This window comes from Stegostoma tigrinum, chromosome 11 (assembly GCF_030684315.1).
Source record: "Stegostoma tigrinum isolate sSteTig4 chromosome 11, sSteTig4.hap1, whole genome shotgun sequence".
NCBI classification, from domain to species: domain Eukaryota; kingdom Metazoa; phylum Chordata; class Chondrichthyes; order Orectolobiformes; family Stegostomatidae; genus Stegostoma; species Stegostoma tigrinum.
Genome location: NC_081364.1, coordinates 19,143,360 through 19,163,734, shown reverse-complemented (window position 1 = coordinate 19,163,734; position 20,375 = coordinate 19,143,360). Strand labels below are relative to the sequence as shown.

The window sequence follows — 20,375 nt, the reverse complement described above, 5'->3', positions numbered from 1 at the left end:
TGTCCTAGATTCAGTGCTGACCTTTGGAAACCTACAGATGAAGGGAGATAAGAATGAATGAACAGATCACTGCCTTTCCAGCACTGTTTCTGGGCCAAGAAGAGTTGGAATGCTTCATGCTGGTCCATCTAGCGTGGCTGTTTTCAACCAGGCAATCAGGTATCACCCTGCATTTAGCCCCACATCCTCCCCACTCCCCACAACATATCCAACACACCCACTGATGTCCAACATAGAGCTTTTGCTTGATACTGGAGGTCTACCTACCCAGTCAGATAACCTCTCAATGTGGCTTGCTGGAGCCAGAAAATAGAATTTAAAAAATAGTGAAGAAATGGTCCTCTTAAATTTACATACCCAAGATTGCAGCTACTAGAACGTCTCCCCATTAATACTGCAGCATTAACTCGAAATGATTTGAAGACCTGCTCCTTTCTGGTGACTGGGCAGTTGGATACTATCAAACATCAAGCTTGAGAGCCACTCCTTGTAAATGCTGTCTGAAGTGTGACCATCTCCACATGGCCAGATTTCTGCGTACTCACTGCCAGGAAACAATGCTGTTGCTTGTATTCAGAGACTGGTATCTCAGCCTAATTGCACCTGGATAGGTACAATTTTCAACCATGGAACACATGTTTGTGTTTTTAGTTGATAACCTTTCATGTTCAGGTCAGAAACAATTGACAGTCCAGAATTCAGGGCAAAACCTGAATTAAGGCAAGAGACAAAATGTAGGCCTCTGATCACAACCTACTGAGAAGGTCATGATGGCCTCTAATACTAGAATTCTGTTTAATTAAAAATGTTTACTTTCTGTGCAGAAACTTTTAAACTGCAGAGTTGGTCTGTGCAGCTTGGCTACAGTTGTGAGCTCCACTAGCTTTCTCAGTATTGTCAGTTTCTTTCCATGGGCTAGATTAGTGATCGGGGAGAAAGAAATAAAGGCCATTAAACCTGCATCAAGCCAGAGATTTGGGAATTTATGATGTTTGGGGTTGAGATATTTTTATATATATTATTTATTCACAATGGTTACACATAAAAATGCTCCAATGAAATAGTTATGTAAAAATGGCAATATGAAAAATTAATGTCACAAGAAATGCCAAGCTTTACTTCTGTGTATGGGAATACACCAAAAGGTCAAAAAAGGAAGCGTTAGCAGTGAGTTTCTGTTCATGGAGTTTAGGTTGACTTTTATAGGTATCTGACTTTTGACTCCTTGAATGTCAGTATCCATCAAAGGGAATTGTGTAAGTCTCCTGTAGCTCCTTCATTGTGTTCCTCTGAATCTCCTATTGCTTAACCTGAGATATTTTAAGGCAAGATATCAGTAGGAATGCACTTTTCAGAGAAAAATAAATAGATTTAAATACATAATTTGTAACAAATGCTGGCTTGTACAAGTATACCAATATTCTAATATATTTTTGTATTTCTGTTGGTGTGAAAAATATTTGGAACGGTAGAAATTCTTTCAATTTTGTTGGGTTTGAAAAAACAGTTGACAACTTCAGTATCAATTTGTATCAATTATCTTGATGACAGTATTTGGAGTGCTGCCTTCATGTTTCTATACGTCATCAAGTTTTATGTGGTGATATCAACATTTTTATTGAAAATAAAATTACAATGTGACCTGGACTATTGGAAGAATGGGAAGATGACATTTAAACCCGATAACCAAATGCTTTGCGTGGGGAAGGGCTATATTGTCAAGCATTTGTACTTCTTGTTAGACTCTGCTTAAAGATTTATTGAGAGAGATCTAGATGATTTAATGCATAAAGCTTTATAGATTCTAGGCTAGAACTGACAAGCTATAGAAAAATAATATGATGATATACAGCAGAGAGGATTTAAGATAAAATAAAATTCCCCTTTTGTTTTTTGTAAAATGATTTTCTCAAGCAAGACTCATGGCACACAGACTGCCATGCTCCATGTCAATTTTTCTCCCTCAATCTTCTGCTCTTCACCTCATTAATTTGCAACTGGCCCCCTCAATGCTGACCGCATGAAATCACACAGCAGCAGGGGCAGAAGTGCTTGCCTCTATTGGGACTTTGCAAAATTCGCGCCACTGGCACCATATTTAAACCCTAGCTGTCCACCCCTTCAGATGCTGTGAGCCTGCAAATGGCCATCACACTCTGGTGTTCCATTAATATCCTCAAGAAAATAGCCCAGAAAGGCAAATTGTCTCCTTGGTTGTCTGACAAGACTTGGACATGCTAACGGGCATGGTGATAGAAAGGAGGGCAATGCTTTCCCTGCTGAGGGAAAGGAGGGAACTTTATCACCATTGCTTATGCTGCTCAAGGTAGAAAAGTATTCTGCCCAATGTCAGAATTTTTTTTTTAAATAATGGGGACTTAGCAGGATGGCTGCACAATTTCATAGCAAGTAATTTAATATCTATTGTGAACTCTGTTATTATGACGGTGCAGATGTTCTCAAACCAAAGAGTTGCTTACAAGTGAAGTATATTGGTTCTCAACTAACTGAGCAGGTTGAAACTGGAAATGAGTTGCATAGACCCAACACAGAGAGTGGAAGGAAAACAGAAGCGTTGTGCTGTTGTTCTTCCCAGCAAACGCTGCCTGTTTGTTGCAGTTGAAACAAAACTGTTTAAATTTGAAGAAAATCAATTGCCTTTCCTACAGCTGATGTAAGCGGTGACTTTTGAATTAACAAATCAAACATTTTCCGTGTGAATCAGCCACCCTGTACTTCTTACAAACCAGTGGAAGCATCTCGAACGAAGACATAGCAACAACAGGGGCAGCACCCTGGCTTAGTCGTTAGCACTGCTGCCTCACAGTGCCAAGGACCTGGGTTCAATTCACCCTCAGGTGACTGTCTGTGTGGAGTTTGCTGATTCTCCCTGTGTCCGTGTGAGTTTCTTCTGGGTGTTCTGGTTTCCTCCCACAGTCCAAAGATTTGCAGGTTAGGTGAATTGCCCATGCTAAATTGCCCGTAGTGTTCAGGGATGTGTAGATTAGGTCGGTTTATAGGGGAATGAGTCTGGGTGGGATTCTCAGTGGGTTGGTTTGGACCTGTTTAGCCAAAGGGCCTGTTTCTATGATCTATGAACAAGGAGTGTGGTTAGCCAAAGGACCATTATGTCAACCTCAGAATCAGGGAGCAAAGATTACTGAACTGGTTTTCCTGTTTTTCTACCTCCATCAACAGTCTATTTCTCATGTGAGTGAGAGATAAAGAGAGTCTATAAGGGAGTTAGTGTTTTAGTTAGTAGTATTATTTGCCAATAGTTTATATCTTTGTTACTTGTAGCTATATTTCAAATTACTTGTAAGAAATAATTCTTGGTTAGTACAGAAACCTGGTCCATATTTTCAATAAAACTAGATTTGAAAGACATACAAGTTGGGGTACTGTGCATACTTTAAAAAAAACTAGTGTTTGGTATAACTACAGGAATAAAGGGGTTCAATTTACAGTGCACTACCCACTGGATCATAACTACGTGTTTTAACTCCAGGAACCCTTATGGGAGTAAGTAATTGTTATCAACTACCCCGTAGTTCCATTTTAAATTCTGTGCTATATCCAGATACACTGAAATAAAACAGATCATTGAATTACCACATCAACATGAATGTTAATGAATCATAACAATTTTGAGCTAGATTATGTATCAGAGGGTTTTGTGAAGGATCATTGACTTTGAGAATTAATTATTGGTCCATGTTGTAGGTGCAGACTCACTGGTGGAGATTGATATTGCGGTGCACAAAAGGTAAGTTGGATGCAAGTAAGTAGTTTGTAGCTACTGCCAACTTCTAGAATTAGTTTCTCATTATCTTTGGATGATCAGAGTTAAATTTCTCAAAATTATTTTTCATTGAGCATCAGGCTTTTTCAATCCTCAATGTTTTTCTGCCTCTTTCAAAACATTACTGGTGGGTAAAGAGCATTGAGGGTCACCTGGGATGCTGACCATTCACATTGCAACCCTCCTTCCCCAGGGCTTTCCCAGTTACTGGTGAAGCGAAGTGTGTTTGAACTGCTTGATAGGACATTTGTCTGAATCCCACAAGCTGCAATGAGATGAAGCAGCTCGCCTACCCTGTGTAAATGAGACCCAAGCTTTGAAATGGTTCTCGTCTTTCACTCTAAGCATGGACAGACTGGTGGCCAGTGTGAAATGCTAGTAAATCACCCAAAGATTAAATCAGCCTCATTATGCTGGGACTTGATTTGGGTCTCTGACTTGAAGCAACAATGATGTTTGCTACTGGGATTTAAGGGAGTACTACTGTCATACATTTGAACTTCAGAGACACAAAACCATTAATAATAGAGATTACGGCAAACTGTTCCTACTGATATCAACATATTGTTCAGCGTTATATTATGTCGTGATAGCACACAGCATCAGTGATATCCCAAATTACAATAATCATGACACATGACACATCAAAAGCATTGTGAAGTACATTAGGAAGTTGCAGTAAAAAACTTTCAAATACTTTTATTCTATTCTTGTTGTTTGTATCCCATCCCTTTCGTGAAAGGCTTTTCTTTTATAATTCCTGCAAACTTCAGTGCAGCCTGGAATGGGATTAGCATGTGTCAGAAATTGTGTATTACATTTTCCCCTTTTTTAACATCACAATTCTTTAACTTTATGGTTTTATTGTTGGAACAATATAGCCTGGATTGTTATGACTACAGTATTAGGCTGGATTTTGCTGTAGTAATGAATTAAAACATAAAATATTATGTTTTTAAAATTTCTCAAAGACTGACTGTGCAGAATGAGATTGAAAACTTGAAACTGTTCCCAATCTGAGCCAAAGTGATTGATTGGCAGTACATTAACAGGTATTAGATTATTTGAAAAGTACCATTAGCTACAAGACTGAACATTCTGTGGCATGTTGAATAGGTAATTCCATCAAATCATTAAAAATAAGAAAGAAGCTAATGGCAGAGTAGCATAAGGTGACAAGCAGGTTCCAGAGATTTACCAGTCAAGCCATTAGCTCTCAATCCCTCGAATTTGCTGCCATTTTGCATAAAAGGTATTTGTTATTAACACAACATTATTTTTCCAGGAAGACTGATATGAATGCAGGAATCATTATGTTGATACTAATTGTCATACCCATCAATTAATATGAGTGTCTTTTATAAAATCATTTACAAAGTGACAGGAAAGGAGCAAAACCATTTATTGCTGCATCAAGTATTGGTCTCTAAACTTACATTCTCCAGATAGGTGGCACTGTCATGAAACACTTGCCGACTATCATGTTTAGAAAAGTTGTGTTTCAAAGGGTTCTCCTGAAACCAGAGTAAAATCTATGTTAGTCAAAAAGTCTGAATGGTGGTCAGTGTGACACTACAATGTACAAAAGAGTATGCAATATTTAACTGGGTCACTCATTAAAACAAGGCCATCAATGTAATGGCTAAGGACAGCTGGCCCATGCACTGATTTGTGGGAGAGGGCTCCTAAAGCCAGGATGGAATTAAGTGGGCCAAATGGCATCTTCTGAGCCATAATGCCGAACACTAAAAAAGAGTATGGAGGGGATTCTGCTTGTCTCTTTTAGCTCATGGGTGGCCAAAAACCATGCCATGCAAAAAAATATCTGAAGGGGATTAAAACGGTATATCTAATTCAATTCTCAAGCAAGAAATATAAGTAGATGTGGAGGAGCTAACTGGAGCCGCAATTCACTAAGTAATTGCTTCTCGAGAGCATTAATGTAGGATTTCAAATAGAACCTGATCAATTGAGACATTTCAAGAGAATCCATTAATCGCTACACAAAAAGATTCCATTGCAAGGGTATCATGAATGGCTGTTCATCAAGCACTACAAAACATAATTCCTGTTGTTACTGCTGACATTCAGGTAATATTGTATTCACATCCCAAACTTCAGTTTTCACTGAATACCTGTAATAATGATTATTTAGGGGGAAATTTTCAACTGCTGATTGTTGATTTATCACCTGAGAAACCGGGGATGGGCAGAGTAAAATCTGGCAGAGATTTTACATGCCGACTTGGGCAGCCTCATTCAATTTGAAGACAGGCTTCTGTAAGGACGCCTAGTAATCTTGCACAATTCAATGCAGGAATTTGTTAATATATGCAAAATGGGAACAATTGTAGCATCATGACCGCAATTTTCTTTAAATACGTATGAAAAGCGCATAATTGCTAGTAAAATAAAGTCCAATATTAAAAGTGGCCTGAGCTTGTTAATGTAGAAATTGGGCAATTGCCACAACTGTAAAGCCTATATTGTACTTGCTTTGAAGTGAAACAAAAATCTCCTTCGTAAACCTCTGAAAGCAAGATCCTGTAAAAGATAAGTCCTGCAACAGCCAACTGAAACGTTTCAGATTTATGGCAAAGTTCAGTATTTCAGAAAATTCATGCCTGATTAGAAATATGCCAGAGGAAAGAACTCCCATTAACAGCACATAAATGGGGATAAAGATGTAGGGGTTGAAGTCTGATAAATATCCCTGATATCAGCAAATGTTCTGGAGCTAACTGGAACTGAGTACTTTGTGCTTTGAACTGGTAACATGACACTTATTTTCATGTTCATGCTTTCCACAGGATTTGCTGATCACTGTGATGTAAATAAATCTTTGATGTCTGTAGTAACTGTAAACCATTTCCTTCAACAGTTTGTTCTGGGTCTAATGGTTGAAAACAAAGAATTGGACCTGGTCAAATTTCTGCCTCATTACATGGCTAATTTGTAGGACAAGCAAGACGAATCTTGGCTATATTATAAATGTTACACAGGACTGTGAATTTTAGTCTTATGAGGGCTATAAAGTGACAACAGCAAAACCCTTTTAATATTTCTGTGTACACTTTATTAATGTGTAATTGTGAGTAATCATCACACAGATTATTCATGAGATTAATTAGAAAGAAAAGTCTGTTTGGCACAAATAAAATGAATTGTTGCTTTGTTCTTGTATGACTAAACTCCTGCTATTATGGATTATATCACTAATGAGTACTGATGAGTTTGTGCATTGATTACCTGTAAATGACACTTTAAATTAATCCTGAATTTGAGGATTAATCAGTGTTACAAACACCTCAATATATTTATGATGCATTTATTTAGTTAATTTTGTTATGCAAGGAATTTTTGTATGGAAGGAAAAGAATTTTTGTCTGGAATGAAGCTTGGATTTTCCTTGCGAGTGTAACTGTATACATTTTATGAGCAAAATTATGAAATCTTGCAGATCTTTCATTTCTCCCTTAATTGTAAAGTGACATTAGTTTACAATAACATGAAGATGTTGTTGTAATTATGAAAGTGAAGAGGGCACAAATTTCTTCACCATGGGAAAATCTGTACATCAAAGTTAAACTGTAATTTTGATAGTAAGGATTGTAAGGAGAGAAGATAGGAGAAATGTACTTAACAATGTTAAAACAACTTCTGTTGATTAAAACTTCTCAAGATGCTACACAGAAACATTATTAAACAATATTTGACAGTGAACTCCTAAAGATATATGACAGGAGCAACCAAAAACTTAGAAACTTACACAAAAACAGGCTGTTGGGAACAGAGATATCAAAGCATGGGATGCTTTTATTATATTTGTTCATGGGATGCAGTTACTGCTGGCTAACCAAGCATTTTTTGCCCATTCCTAATCACCTAGGAGGGCAGTTAAGAGGCAACCACATTGCTGTGTGTGTGGAATCAGGTTGGATGGCAGATTTCCTTCCCTAAAGTACACTATTCAACTAGATGGGATTTTATGACAATCAATAGTCACCATGGTCACTATCAAGAGATAGTAGGAACTGCAGATGCTGGAGAATCTGAGATAACAAAGCGTAGGGTCTAGGCCCAAAACGTCAGCCTTCCTGCTCCTCTGATGCTGCTTGGCCTGCTGTGTTCATCCAGCTCTACACCTTGTTATCTCATGGTCACTATCTAGCCAGCTTTTTTAAAAAATCAGATTTAGTTGTCAATATCTGCAGTTTCTGTAACTACTGTTTCATTCCACAACAATAAATGTCCGCTTAAAAGTCTGATAAGTCTGAATTGACCATAATAAAACAGACTAAAGTGAAACAACCAAAGAAGGAGCTGAAAGCTTGGTCTATGAAATAAGTTTTAAGGAGCAATTTAAAAGGAGAGGCATTTTCACATGGATGGCTGAAAGCAAAAACTTGAAATATCTCAGACCAGATTGATAGTGCAGGCTGTAGATCTATAGGGAGGTAATGGAGAGATTAAAGGATTTAAGCAGAGGATGAAAATGTTAACTTTGAGACATTAATGGGCTGGAGTAGTTGGTCAGCAGGGATAGAGATATGGGTGAACGGGACTTGCTGTATGGGCTGCAGAGCTTCTACAGATCATGGTGACAAGGAATTTCCTCACAACTGCTCCCCCACACTGCTATTTTGCTGAAGACACACAGTGGCAATAACCCTTGTTACCCTGGACAACGAGTCCATGCCGTGTTTCTTTATTTAATCTAAATAATGCCGTTCTCTGCCCAGATCAGTACACATATAGTGAGGGCAAATATTTCATCATTTCCAAACAATAAAAACATCTCATAAATTTAAACATTCTTCTGACATAATCGGCTAATAAACCGGCAATCCGCAGGGCTGCGGTGATTCTGATCACCGCAGAACATTTTGAAGTGTGTACAAAATATTACATCGACTGCAAACGGAGAATGTGGTAATCAGGAAAGGGCGAATCGGCTAAACAACAGCAGAAGATCCCCGCCACTCGTCCAACAGGCTAATAATGTGTCAGTGATAGTAGAAACTGCAGATGCTGGAGAATCCGCGCTAACAAGGTGTGGAGCTGGATAAACCCTTCAAAGGGTCTAGGCCCAAAACGTCAGCTTTCCTGCTCCTAAAATGCTGCTTGGCCTGCTGTGTTCATCCAGCTCCACACTTTGTTATCTCGGCTAATAATGTGCTTACGTTCGTCAATGTGATTGATGCAAACACTTTAAACTCACCCGGAGTCGATTTATTAGCTTCTCGGGAGGGGGTGGCTTGGCCCGTTGTCTGTATTCCTGAAATACGTCATTCCGGGATTTACTGCGGGCATGTCCATGAAATCCAGTCGGAAACTGTAGGGAGCGAAAAACAGCGGGAAGGGTCATTTAACAAAAAGAAAAAGCGGAACAAGGCTTTTTAATGCAGGACTCCTGAGGCATACACAGATCCACTGCTTTTCAAAGTGACTGTCTCACCCAAGACCCAGTGATGGCTCCAGCCATGGTGTCTGAAAAGTTTATGTGAGCTTTGTGTAGGGGTTTCCTAGGAAGCACTGTTAACGACGAGCTCATGTTCATCGTTTACTCAGTTGCTAAACTACGCGTTTGGGAGGCGCGGCCGATCGTACTGTGTTACGGCAACGTAAACACTTTATACTTGAAAACTGAACCAGAGATTTACATGACTGAAATGGTAAATCTCGATTAGTCGCCCAAACCAAACATTAGTTGTAAAATAACCTCTAAACGTGTCAAGTCCATTTTTAAGATCCATCGGCTAATTGACGTTATGGGAGGGAAAGGGACGTGCAGATTGATAAAACATACAGAAATTGTGCGTCATGCATTGAGACAGTGAAAGCAAGACAAACTGGGAGCTCTGCACAAAGGATGTGAGGGTATGAGGACAATATTTTGAGGGCATTTTTTTGTAAATACATCCACTGCTCACACTGCAATAAAAGCGCAAGTCAGATATAATGAACCAGGAAACTCAACCATGTATTGATTCTAATCAAAGTGTGGAGCTGTATGAACACAGCAGGCCAAGCAGCATGGCCTGCTGTGTTCATCCAGCTCCACACTTTGTTATCTTGGATTCTCCAGCATCTGCAGTTCCCATTATCATTGATTCTAATCAGACTGGACTGTGGCATCTTCTGTTGCATTCTCCTACAAGTCAAATTCTATCTGTACACTTCAACTCAAGTCTTTTCAGAGTAACACATTGTCATAACTGGACCATGTGACCGTTTGTTTTCATGACTAACAAACATGTGAAATATTACTGAACACAGTTTTGATCATGAACACAGGATTGACCATGCTGAATTGTCCGCGGTGTCTCGGGAGTGAATCGGCCATGATAACATGTAGGGTCACGGGGATAGGTTGTGGGGCTAGGGCTGGGCGAGATGCTGTTCAGAGGGTCGGTATGGAATCGATGGGCAGAATGACCTTCCCCCTCCCCCAGCTGTAGGGATCCTATGATTAACAGAACACGATTGTCCTCGAGTACAACATTTGTCATCTGTTACTTTCAGGACGCTATTGAGTTGCCTATAATATGAAATTTTATCCAATTTGTTGGAGTATCTTTCCAAATAGGGCAGAAACAGTGAATGGATTAAACCACTACAGTGAGATCATGTTAACTCGGGAATCAAGCAGACAATTTCTTAATCAGCTCACAGCACATGAAATGACAAGACTGAGTCAGTAATGAATCTGATGAGGGGAAATTAACGAGTGCTGGGAGCACTCAGCAGGATAAGCAGTATCTATTGGAGAAAGTAAGTCAGAACTGGAAAAGGGAAAAATACAGGATAGTGATGCAATAATTCTCATATTCGATAATGTTAATAATCAGAACACTTTGGCAACAATGAAGACCTCAGTACATCAATGACCAGAGTCCTGCTACGTTAATATTCAAATTCCTATTACGTTCATTTCAGTGTCCTACTACTTTAAGATTCAGGCTATTGTCACACTACTGATCGAAGTACCATTACATTAATAGTCAGTTGCTTATTGCATCAACAACCAGAATCGGATTGAATAAACAATCAACATCCTATCATTTTAATTGTCAGGACCTAATTACTTTAATTACAAAGTTCCTATGGCAATAATCAGTAACATTCATGTTAGACAGATGCCAGGCACTGGCCATCTCCATAAAGAGAGCATCTAATCATCATTCCCTAACATTCAGTGACATTACCAACTCTGAATACCCCACTATCAACATCCTGAGGGTTATCATTGACCAGAAACTAAACTGGAATAGCCCATGTAAATACTGTGCCCACAAGAGCAGATCAGAGGCTAGGAATCCCGCAATGGGTAACTCACTTTCTGAATCGCAAATCACATCCACATCTATCAAGTCAGGAGTATGATAGAATAATACCCACTTGCCTGGATGAGTCCAGCTCCAAAAACACTCAAGACGCCTTACACCATCCTGGACAAAACAGCCCATTTGATTGCCACCACTTCCAGAAATATGCACTCTCTCCATCACCAATGTTTGATAGCAGCAGTATCATCGAGAACATGCACTGCAGAAATTCACCAAGCTCTTAGTGCAGCACCTTTCAAACCTACAACTGTTACCATCTAGAAGCACCAGGACAACAGACAAATGAAAACACCATCACCTGCAATATTCGCCCAACCCCTTCACCATTCAGAATTGGAAATATATTTCTATTCCTTCAGTATCATTGGCTCAAAATCCTGGAATTCCCTCCCTACCAGCATTGTGGGTCTACTTACAGCAAATTGACTGCAGTAGTTAAAGAAAGCAGCTCACCACCACCTTCTTGATGGCAAGTAGGGATGGACAATAAATGCTGGCGCTGTTAGTAACGCCTACATCACACAAATTAATAAATAAAATACCAATTCCTTCAATAATCAGGAAATCATTACACTGACAATTAGGAAGTTAATACATTAATTATCAGAATCACTTCAATGAATAATCTGAGTCCCATTCAATCAATACTCAAATCCTATTATATAGAACATAGAACAATACAGCACAGTACAGGCCCTTTGGCCCACGATGTTGTGCCGAACTTTTATCCTAAACCTCAGGTCTATCTAATCTCCACCCCTACCTTATACTATCATCCATATGCCTATCCAATTGCAGCTTAAATGCCCCTAATGAGGCCAACTCTACTACCCTCTCTGGCAATGCATTTCATGTCCTATCACTCTCTGAGTAAAGAACCTACCTCTGACATCTCCCCTATATTTATCTCCACTCACTTTAAAACTTATGCCCCCTTGTAATAGCTACCTCCACCCTAGGAAAAAGTCTCTATCTATACCTCTGATTATTTTGTACACCTCTATCAAGTCAACTCTCATCCTTTGTTGTTCTAAAGAAAAAAGATCTAGCTCTCTCCACCTTTTCTCGTAAGACCTTCCCTCCATTCCAGGCAGCATCCTGGTAAATCTCCTCTGTACCTTTTCCAATGCTTCCACATCGTTTCTGTAATGAAATGAATAGAACTGGACACAATACTTCAGATGTGGCCAGACCAAGTTCTTGTATAGGTGGAGCATAACTTCACGGGGCTCTTGAACTCAATCCCTCTATTAATGAAAGCTAGTGCACAATACGCCTTCTTAACAACTCTATCCACCTGGATATCAGCTTTCAGAGAACTGTGGACAAGAACCCCGAGATTCCTCTGCTCCCCCACACTGCCAAGAATCTTTCCATTAACCCTGTATTCTGCTTTCAAGTTTGTCCTTCTAAAATGAATCACCTCACACTTTCCAGGGTTAAACTTCATCTGCCACTTCTCAGCTCAGCTCTGCATCCTAAACCTGTCCCTAGAACAGCCCTCTGCACTATACACAACTTGACCCACCTTCGTATCGTCCATGAACTTACTAATCCACCCTTCCACTCCTTCAGCCAAATCATTTACAAAATCACAAATAGAAGAGGACCCAACTCAGATCCTTGTGGTACACCACTCTTAACTGAGCACCATGTTGAATATTTTCCATCCACTACCACCCTTTGTTTTCTAAGGGTCAGCCAATTCTGAATCCAATTTGCCACATTTCCCCCTATCACATGCCTCCTTACTTTCTACCATGGAGAACCTTATCAAATGCCTTACCTAAATCCATGTATACCACATCCACTGCTCTACCTTCGTCTATGTGTTTGGTCACCTCTTCAAAAAATTGAATAAGGTTTGGGAGGAATGATCTACCCCTCACAAATCCATGCTGACTATTGTGAGTCAAACTGTGCCTATCCAAGTGGTCATAAATCCTATCTCTCAGAGCCCTTCACAATAATTTGGCCACCACTGATGTAAGATTAACTGGCCTATAATTTCTGGGGTATCCCGATTCCCTTTTTTGAACAAGGAAATGATGTTTGCCTGTCTCCAATCTTCCAGCACTATACCCATGGACAGTGAGGGTGAAAAGATCATCACCAAAGGCCCTGCGATCTCTTCCCTGGCTTCCCATGGAATCCTTAGATAAATCCCTTCAGGCCCAGGGGACCTATCTATCATCAAGTTCCTCAAAATTCCTAGTACATCTTCATTACTAACATTGACATCCTCTAGCCTATCAGCCTGGTTCACACTGTTCTCCTCTACAACTAGGTCCCTCTCAGTTTTGAATACCATTGAAAAGTATTCATTAAGGACCTCTCCTATCTCTTTAGGCTGCATGCACAAATTCCCTTTACAATCCTTGATCGGCCCTACCCTTTCTCTGGTCATTATCTTATTCCTCACGCACGTGTAAAAAGCCTTGGCGTTTTCCTTGATCCCATCTGCCAAAGTTTTCTCATGCCCTCTCATAGCTCTCCTAAGCCCTTTCTTTAGCATCTTCTTGGCTAACTTGTATCCCTCTAGAGCTTTTTCTGATCCTTGTTTCCTCTTTCTTCCTCTTAACCAATCGTTTGACCTTTCTTGAGAACCAAGGTTCCCTCATTCGACCGCACCTTCCCTGCCTGCTAGGGACAAACATATCGAACACACACTTCAAACCATACCTGTGTCCACAATTACGCTCCATCAATTGCATATCCTTATTAACAACATCACTCCCTGTTGTGTCTGTTAGAAGGCTGAATACCTCATCCTCTGAATTACAAATCCAGTTCCCCACCCTTTGCCAATCTAGTTTAAACCATCCCATATAGCTTGAGCAAGCCTCCCTCCCAGGATATTTGTGCCCTTCCGGTTCAGGTGCAACCTGTCCTGACTGTACAGGTCCCACATTCCCCAGAATGTGCTCCAATTATCCACATATTGGAAACTCTCCCTCCAACACCAGTCCTGTAACTGTGTGTTTAGCTGCACTTTCTCCCTATTTCTTACCTTGTTATCACATGGCGCTGGCAGTAATCCAGAGATAACTACCCTGTTTGTCCTGGAGTTCAGCTTCCAACCTAACTCGCTGTACTCATTTTTCACATTCTCAGTCCTTTTTCCACCTATGTCATTGGTACTGATGTGTACCATGACTGCTGGTTGCTCACTGTCTCCCTTAAGGATTTTGAAGACACGATCCGAGACGTCACGGACCCTATTACCCAGGAGGCAATATACCATCTGTTCATCTCGTTCACGTCCACAGAACCGCCTGTCCGTGCCTCTTACTAATGAATCTATTATATCTGAGGAACAGTCACTGGACCCAAAACATTAACTCCGTTTTTATTTTCACAGATGATGCCAGACCCGCTAAGTTTTCCAGCAACTTTGTTTTTTTTCCTGTTATATCTGGATCTTAATACATTAAAGCTATTTTTCAATTTTGTCGATATCATCACCCTATAATGTTAATAATGGGAATCCTATTACATGAAAAAACAGTCCAAATACCTTAATAATCTTTCTTTAATCAATGATATTTTGCTTTAAACTGACAATCTATTCCAAGGGTCCTGAAACATTAATAATCAGAATCCTAGTACATTTATCCTGAGGTTCCTACTACATTTATCAAAACTTGTCACCTTATAATCCTAGATACACTTTCACTCAACTTGACCGCGTCTCCCGCATTTCCCGCGACACATCCCTCACACCCCGCCCCCGCCACAAACGCCCCAAGAGGATCCCCCTCGTTCTCACACACCACCCTACCAACCTCCGGATACAACGCATTATCCTCCGACACTTCCGCCATTTACAATCCGACCCCACCACCCAAGACATTTTTCCATCCCCTCCCCTGTCTGCTTTCCGGAGAGACCACTCTCTCCGTGACTCCCTTGTTCGCTCCACACTGCCCTCCAACCCCACCACACCCGGCACCTTCCCCTGCAACCGCAGGAAATGCTACACTTGTCCCCACACCTCCTCCCTCACCCCCATCCCAGGCCCCAAGATGACATTCCACATCAAGCAGAGGTTCACCTGCACATCTGCCAATGTGGTATACTGCATCCATTGTACCCGGTGCGGCTTCCTCTACATTGGGGAAACCAAGCGGAGGCTTGGGGACCGCTTTGCAGATCACCTCCGCTCAGTTCGCAACAAACAACTGCACCTCCCAGTCGCAAACCATTTCCACACCCTCTCCCATTCTCTTGATGACATGTCCATCATGGGCCTCCTGCACTGCCACAATGATGCCACCCGAAGGTTGCAGGAACAGCAACTCATATTCCGCCTGGGAACCCTGCAGCCATATGGTATCAATGTGGACTTCACCAGTTTCAAAATCTCCCCTTCCCCTACTGCATCCCTAAACCAGCCCAGTTCATCCCCTCCCCCCACTGCACCACACAACCAGCCCAGCTCTTCCCCCCCACCCACTGCATCCCAAAACCAGTCCAACCTGTCTCTGCCTCCCTAACCGGTTCTTCCTCTCACCCATCCCTTCCTCCCACCCCAAGCCGCACCCCCAGCTACCTACTAACCTCATCCCACCTCCTTGACCTGTCCGTCTTCCCTGGACTGACCTATCCCCTCCCTACCTCCCCACCTACACTCTCTCCACCTATCTTCTTTACTGTCCATCTTCGGTCCGCCTCCCCCTCTCTCCCTATTTATTCCAGTTCCCTCCCCCCATCCCCCTCTCTGATGAAGGGTCTAGGCCCGAAACGTCAACTTTTGTGCTCCTGAGATGCTGCTTGGCCTGCTGTGTTCATCCAGCCTCACATTTTATTATCTCTCCTTCACTCAACTCCTGTCCACTTCTCCTCTCTTTTCACTGCATTCTACAGTTCTTCTCCTATGCCAAAGCCTTCTCTTTTCTTCCTTCATCTCTCATACCTCCCAAACTGAACTTTTCACTCTAGGTCACATGAAGTAAATGGTATTAACATGAGGTCACACTGGGATACAAGTTTGGAAAGCACAGTCTTAATTATTTGTAACAAATGCAGAGAATATTGAACAAACTCAGCATGTCTGGTAGCATCTGTGCAGAGAAAAATTGAGTTAATGTTTTAAGTCTGGAATGACATTTTCAGAACTGAAAGCAGTCAGGAAATAGTGATAACAAAGTGTGGAGCTGGATGAACACAGTAGGCCAAGCAGCATCTTAGGAGCAAGTTGCGGTTTGTCCTCCTAAGATACTGCTTGGCCTACTGTATTCATCCAGCTCCACACTTCGTTATTTCGGATTCTCCAGCATCTGCAGTTCCCATTATCTCTTGCAGTCAGAAATTAGGTTCTTTTTATATCTTTGACAGAGTCAGAGGAGGGGCAATAGTATACAGCGCAGTGCAAAGGACAAAGAGGTTGTTGAGTCGGAAACAAAGTGCAAAGAGAGTATAAATTAAGGTGTGAAAGGAAGAAGATTGGGTCTTTCTACTAAGTACAAAGTAAACTAGACACAAACAGGATTTCCAGCATCCACATTATTTTGCCTTTAATCTTTTGTAAAACATGCAAAACAAATTCAGTGCACTCCATCAATGCTTCACTGGTTCCTTTGCCTGAGAGAATTTGGCTCAAATGTTTGGTCTAATTTTCAAATATATTAATACTTCTCTAATCTTCTTACACCAAATCTCTTGCTGATTTTAACTTCTTATTTGCTACTGATGGTCCCTCACTTAGTCTCTCTGCAGATTTTTTTCTTTCCTAAAATACTTATTTTGCCTTTCATTAAAATTAAAATTGCTTTTAAACTTCGTTCCTCCCCCCGCATTCATTTTATTGCATTCTAATAGAAAGCACTTTCTGCATAGGGTAGTGTACAAATTGGAGTACTAAACACAATGGTAAGACTGCCCTATCTATCTGCTATTCTATGTGTACATTAAACTAAATATATTGCAAGAAGCAATTGAATATGATAGTTGAAACTGATCATTTAAAACTTAACATTTTATGGGTTAGGGAGCCAATAATTTTACATACTGTGTCGGAATTGTGTCAAACAAGTTATTATTCATATGCTTTTCTTCACTACTATTATCCTATTTTGAATAAGTCACATTTGTGGATCGGTCCACTAAGGTTAATATGTGAGTGCACACAGAATACGTGGGTAATGTTTAATCCTGAAGGGAAGCTACAAGCAAGAGTAAAGGGTGGGAAGGGCGGATTCTTTACGCTAGGTGATAACAGGAAACGTTTTGTAAAATCTTTTAGATGCCATCGTTTTTTAAAGCGTTATGATAAATATTCACTGATAAATCGAAGAATTTTTTCGTCGCAGGAATCCACTGGTGAAATGAATGTTAATTTTTTGTTTCTCTCTCCATAGATGCTGACAGACTTGCTGAGTTCTCCAGTATTCTCTGGGCTTGTTTCAGATTTCCAACATCCGCTGTATTTTATAGCTCCATGAGTCCTTTGGACCTGCCGTGGGGATTTGTAAACAAGTGAAGTTTGTAAACCAATTGTTCATTTAAATTCGTTTGTGTTTGAAAATAATACCAACTGGTTTTTAATACCAAGATAATAAAATGTGCGGCTGGATGAACACAGCAGGCCAAGCAGCATCTCAGGAGCACAAAAGCTGACGTTTCGGGCCTAGACCCTTCATCAGAGAGGGGGATGGGGGGAGGGAACTGGAATAAATAGGGAGAGAGGGGGAGGCGGACCGAAGATGGAGAGTAAAGAAGATAGGTGGAGAGGGTGTAGGTGGGGAGGTAGGGAGGGGATAGGTCAGTCCAGGGAAGACGGACAGGTCAAGGAGGTGGGATGAGGTTAGTAGGTAGCTGGGGGTGCGGCTTGGGGTGGGAGGAAGGGATGGGTGAGAGGAAGAACCGGTTCGGGAGGCAGAGACAGGTTGGACTGGTTTTGGGATGCAGTGGGTGGGGGGGAAGAGCTGGGCTGGTTGTGTGGTGCAGTGGGGGGAGGGGATGAGCTGGGCTGGTTGAGGGATGCAGTGGGGGAAGGGGAGATTTTGAAACTGGTGAAGTCCACATTGATACCATATGGCTGCAGGGTTCCCAGGCGGAATATGAGTTGCTGTTCCTGCAACCTTCGGGTGGCATCATTGTGGCAGTGCAGGAGGCCCATGATGGACATGTCATCAAGAGAATGGGAGGGGGAGTGGAAATGGTTTGCGACTGGGAGGTGCAGTTGTTTGTTGCGAACTGAGCGGAGGTGTTCTGCAAAGCGGTCCCCAAGCCTCCGCTTGGTTTCCCCAATGTAGAGAAAGCCGCACCGGGTACAGTGGATGCAGTATACCACATTGGCAGATGTGCAGGTGAACCTCTGCTTAATGTGGAATGTCATCTTGGGGCCTGGGATGGGGGTGAGGGAGGAGGTGTGGGGACAAGTGTAGCATTTCCTGCGGTTGCAGGGGAAGGTGCCGGGTGTGGTGGGGTTGGAGGGCAGTGTGGAGCGAACAAGGGAGTCACGGAGAGAGTGGTCTCTCCGGAAAGCAGACAGGGGTGGGGATGGAAAAATGTCTTGGGTGGTGGGGTCGGATTGTAAATGGCGGAAGTGTCGGAGGATAATGCGTTGTATCCGGAGGTTGGTAGGGTGGTGTGTGAGAATGAGGGGGATCCTCTTGGGGCGGTTGTGGCGGGGGCGGGGTGTGAGGGATGTGTCGCGGGAAATGCGGGAGACGCGGTCAAGGGCGTTCTCAATCACCGTGGGGGGGAAGTTGCGGTCCTTAAAGAACTTGGACATCTGGGATGTGCGGGAGTGGAATGTCTTATCGTGGGAGCAGATGCGGCGGAGGCGGAGGAATTGGGAATAGGGGATGGAATTTTTGCAGGAGGGTGGGTGGGAGGAGGTGTATTCTAGGTAGCTGTGGGAGTCGGTGGGCTTGTAATGGACATCAGTTACAAGCTGATTGCCTGAGATGGAGACTGAGAGGTCCAGGAAGGTGAGGGATGTGCTGGAGATGGCCCAGGTGAACTGAAGGTTGGGGTGGAAGGTGTTGGTGAAGTGGATGAACTGTTCGAGCTCCTCTGGGGAGCAAGAGGCGGCGCCGATACAGTCATCAATGTACCGGAGGAAGAGGTGGGGTTTGGGGCCTGTGTAGGTGCGGAAGATGGACTGTTCCACGTAACCTACAAAGAGGCAGGCATAGCTGGGGCCCATGCGGGTGCCCATGGCCACCCCCTTAGTCTGTAGGAAGTGGGAGGAGTCAAAAGAGAAGTTGTTGAGTGTGAGGACGAGTTCCGCTAGGCGGATGAGAGTGTCGGTGGAGGGGGCCTGGTCGGGCCTGCGGGACAGGAAGAAGCGGAGGGCCTTGAGGCCATCTCCATGCGGAATGCAGGTGTACAGGGACTGGACGTCCATGGTGAATATGAGGTGTTGGGGGCCAGGGAATTGGAAGTCCTGGAGGAGGTGGAGGGCGTGGGTGGTGTCACGGACATAGGTGGGGAGTTCCTGGACCAAAGGGGAGAAAATGGAGTCCAGATAGGTGGAGATGAGTTCGGTGGGGCAGGAGCAGGCTGAGACGATGGGTCGACCAGGGCAGGCAGGTTTGTGGATTTTGGGAAGGAGATAGAAACGGGCCGTGCGGGGTTGGGGAACAATGAGGTTGGAGGCTGTGGGTGGGAGGTCCCCTGAGGTGATGAGGTCATGAATGGTGTTGGAGATGATGGTTTGGTGCTCGGGTGTGGGGTCATGATCGAGGAGGCGGTAGGAGGTGGTGTCGGAGAGTTGGCGTCTGGCCTCGGCGATGTAGAGGTCAGTACGCCATACTACCACTGCGCCACCCTTGTCTGCGGGTTTGATGGTGAGGTTGGGGTTGGAGCGGAGGGCTGCCCGTTCTGCGGGGGAGAGGTTGGAGTGGGTCCACTTCCTACAGACTAAGGGGGTGGCCATGGGCACCCGCATGGGCCCCAGCTATGCCTGCCTCTTTGTAGGTTACGTGGAACAGTCCATCTTCCGCACCTACACAGGCCCCAAACCCCACCTCTTCCTCCGGTACATTGATGACTGTATCGGCGCCGCCTCTTGCTCCCCAGAGGAGCTCGAACAGTTCATCCACTTCACCAACACCTTCCACCCCAACCTTCAGTTCACCTGGGCCATCTCCAGCACATCCCTCACCTTCCTGGACCTCTCAGTCTCCATCTCAGGCAATCAGCTTGTAACTGATGTCCATTACAAGCCCACCGACTCCCACAGCTACCTAGAATACACCTCCTCCCACCCACCC

At 42.9% G+C, this 20,375-nt stretch overlaps 2 protein-coding genes across 6 annotated transcripts in view; one reads left to right on the top strand and one right to left on the bottom strand.

Annotated features, from left to right (window-relative positions):
- Positions 1-9,637, bottom strand: part of LOC125460237 (uncharacterized protein C3orf84-like) — a 46,531-nt gene extending 36,894 nt beyond the window's left edge. For 4 of the 5 annotated variants that reach the window (XM_048547441.2, XM_048547439.2, XM_048547442.2 and 1 more), the window contains exons 1-3: positions 9,261-9,388; positions 9,024-9,137; positions 5,239-5,316 (exon numbers count right to left, since the gene is read on the bottom strand). In XM_048547441.2, coding sequence (XP_048403398.1) covers positions 5,239-5,316; positions 9,024-9,137; positions 9,261-9,362 — 294 coding nt within the window. In that variant the 5' untranslated portion in view covers positions 9,363-9,388. Of the gene's footprint in view, positions 1-5,238; positions 5,317-9,023; positions 9,138-9,260; positions 9,389-9,524 lie in introns of those variants that run through there. The other variant, XM_048547440.2, reaches the window with a different exon arrangement.
- LOC125460489 (interactor of HORMAD1 protein 1) overlaps positions 70-20,375 on the top strand; it is a 56,309-nt gene continuing 36,003 nt past the window's right edge. The window contains exons 1-2 of the mRNA XM_059649808.1: positions 70-159; positions 3,724-3,766. The gene's annotated coding sequence lies outside the window, so the exon portion shown is untranslated. The remainder of the gene's footprint in view (positions 160-3,723; positions 3,767-20,375) is intronic.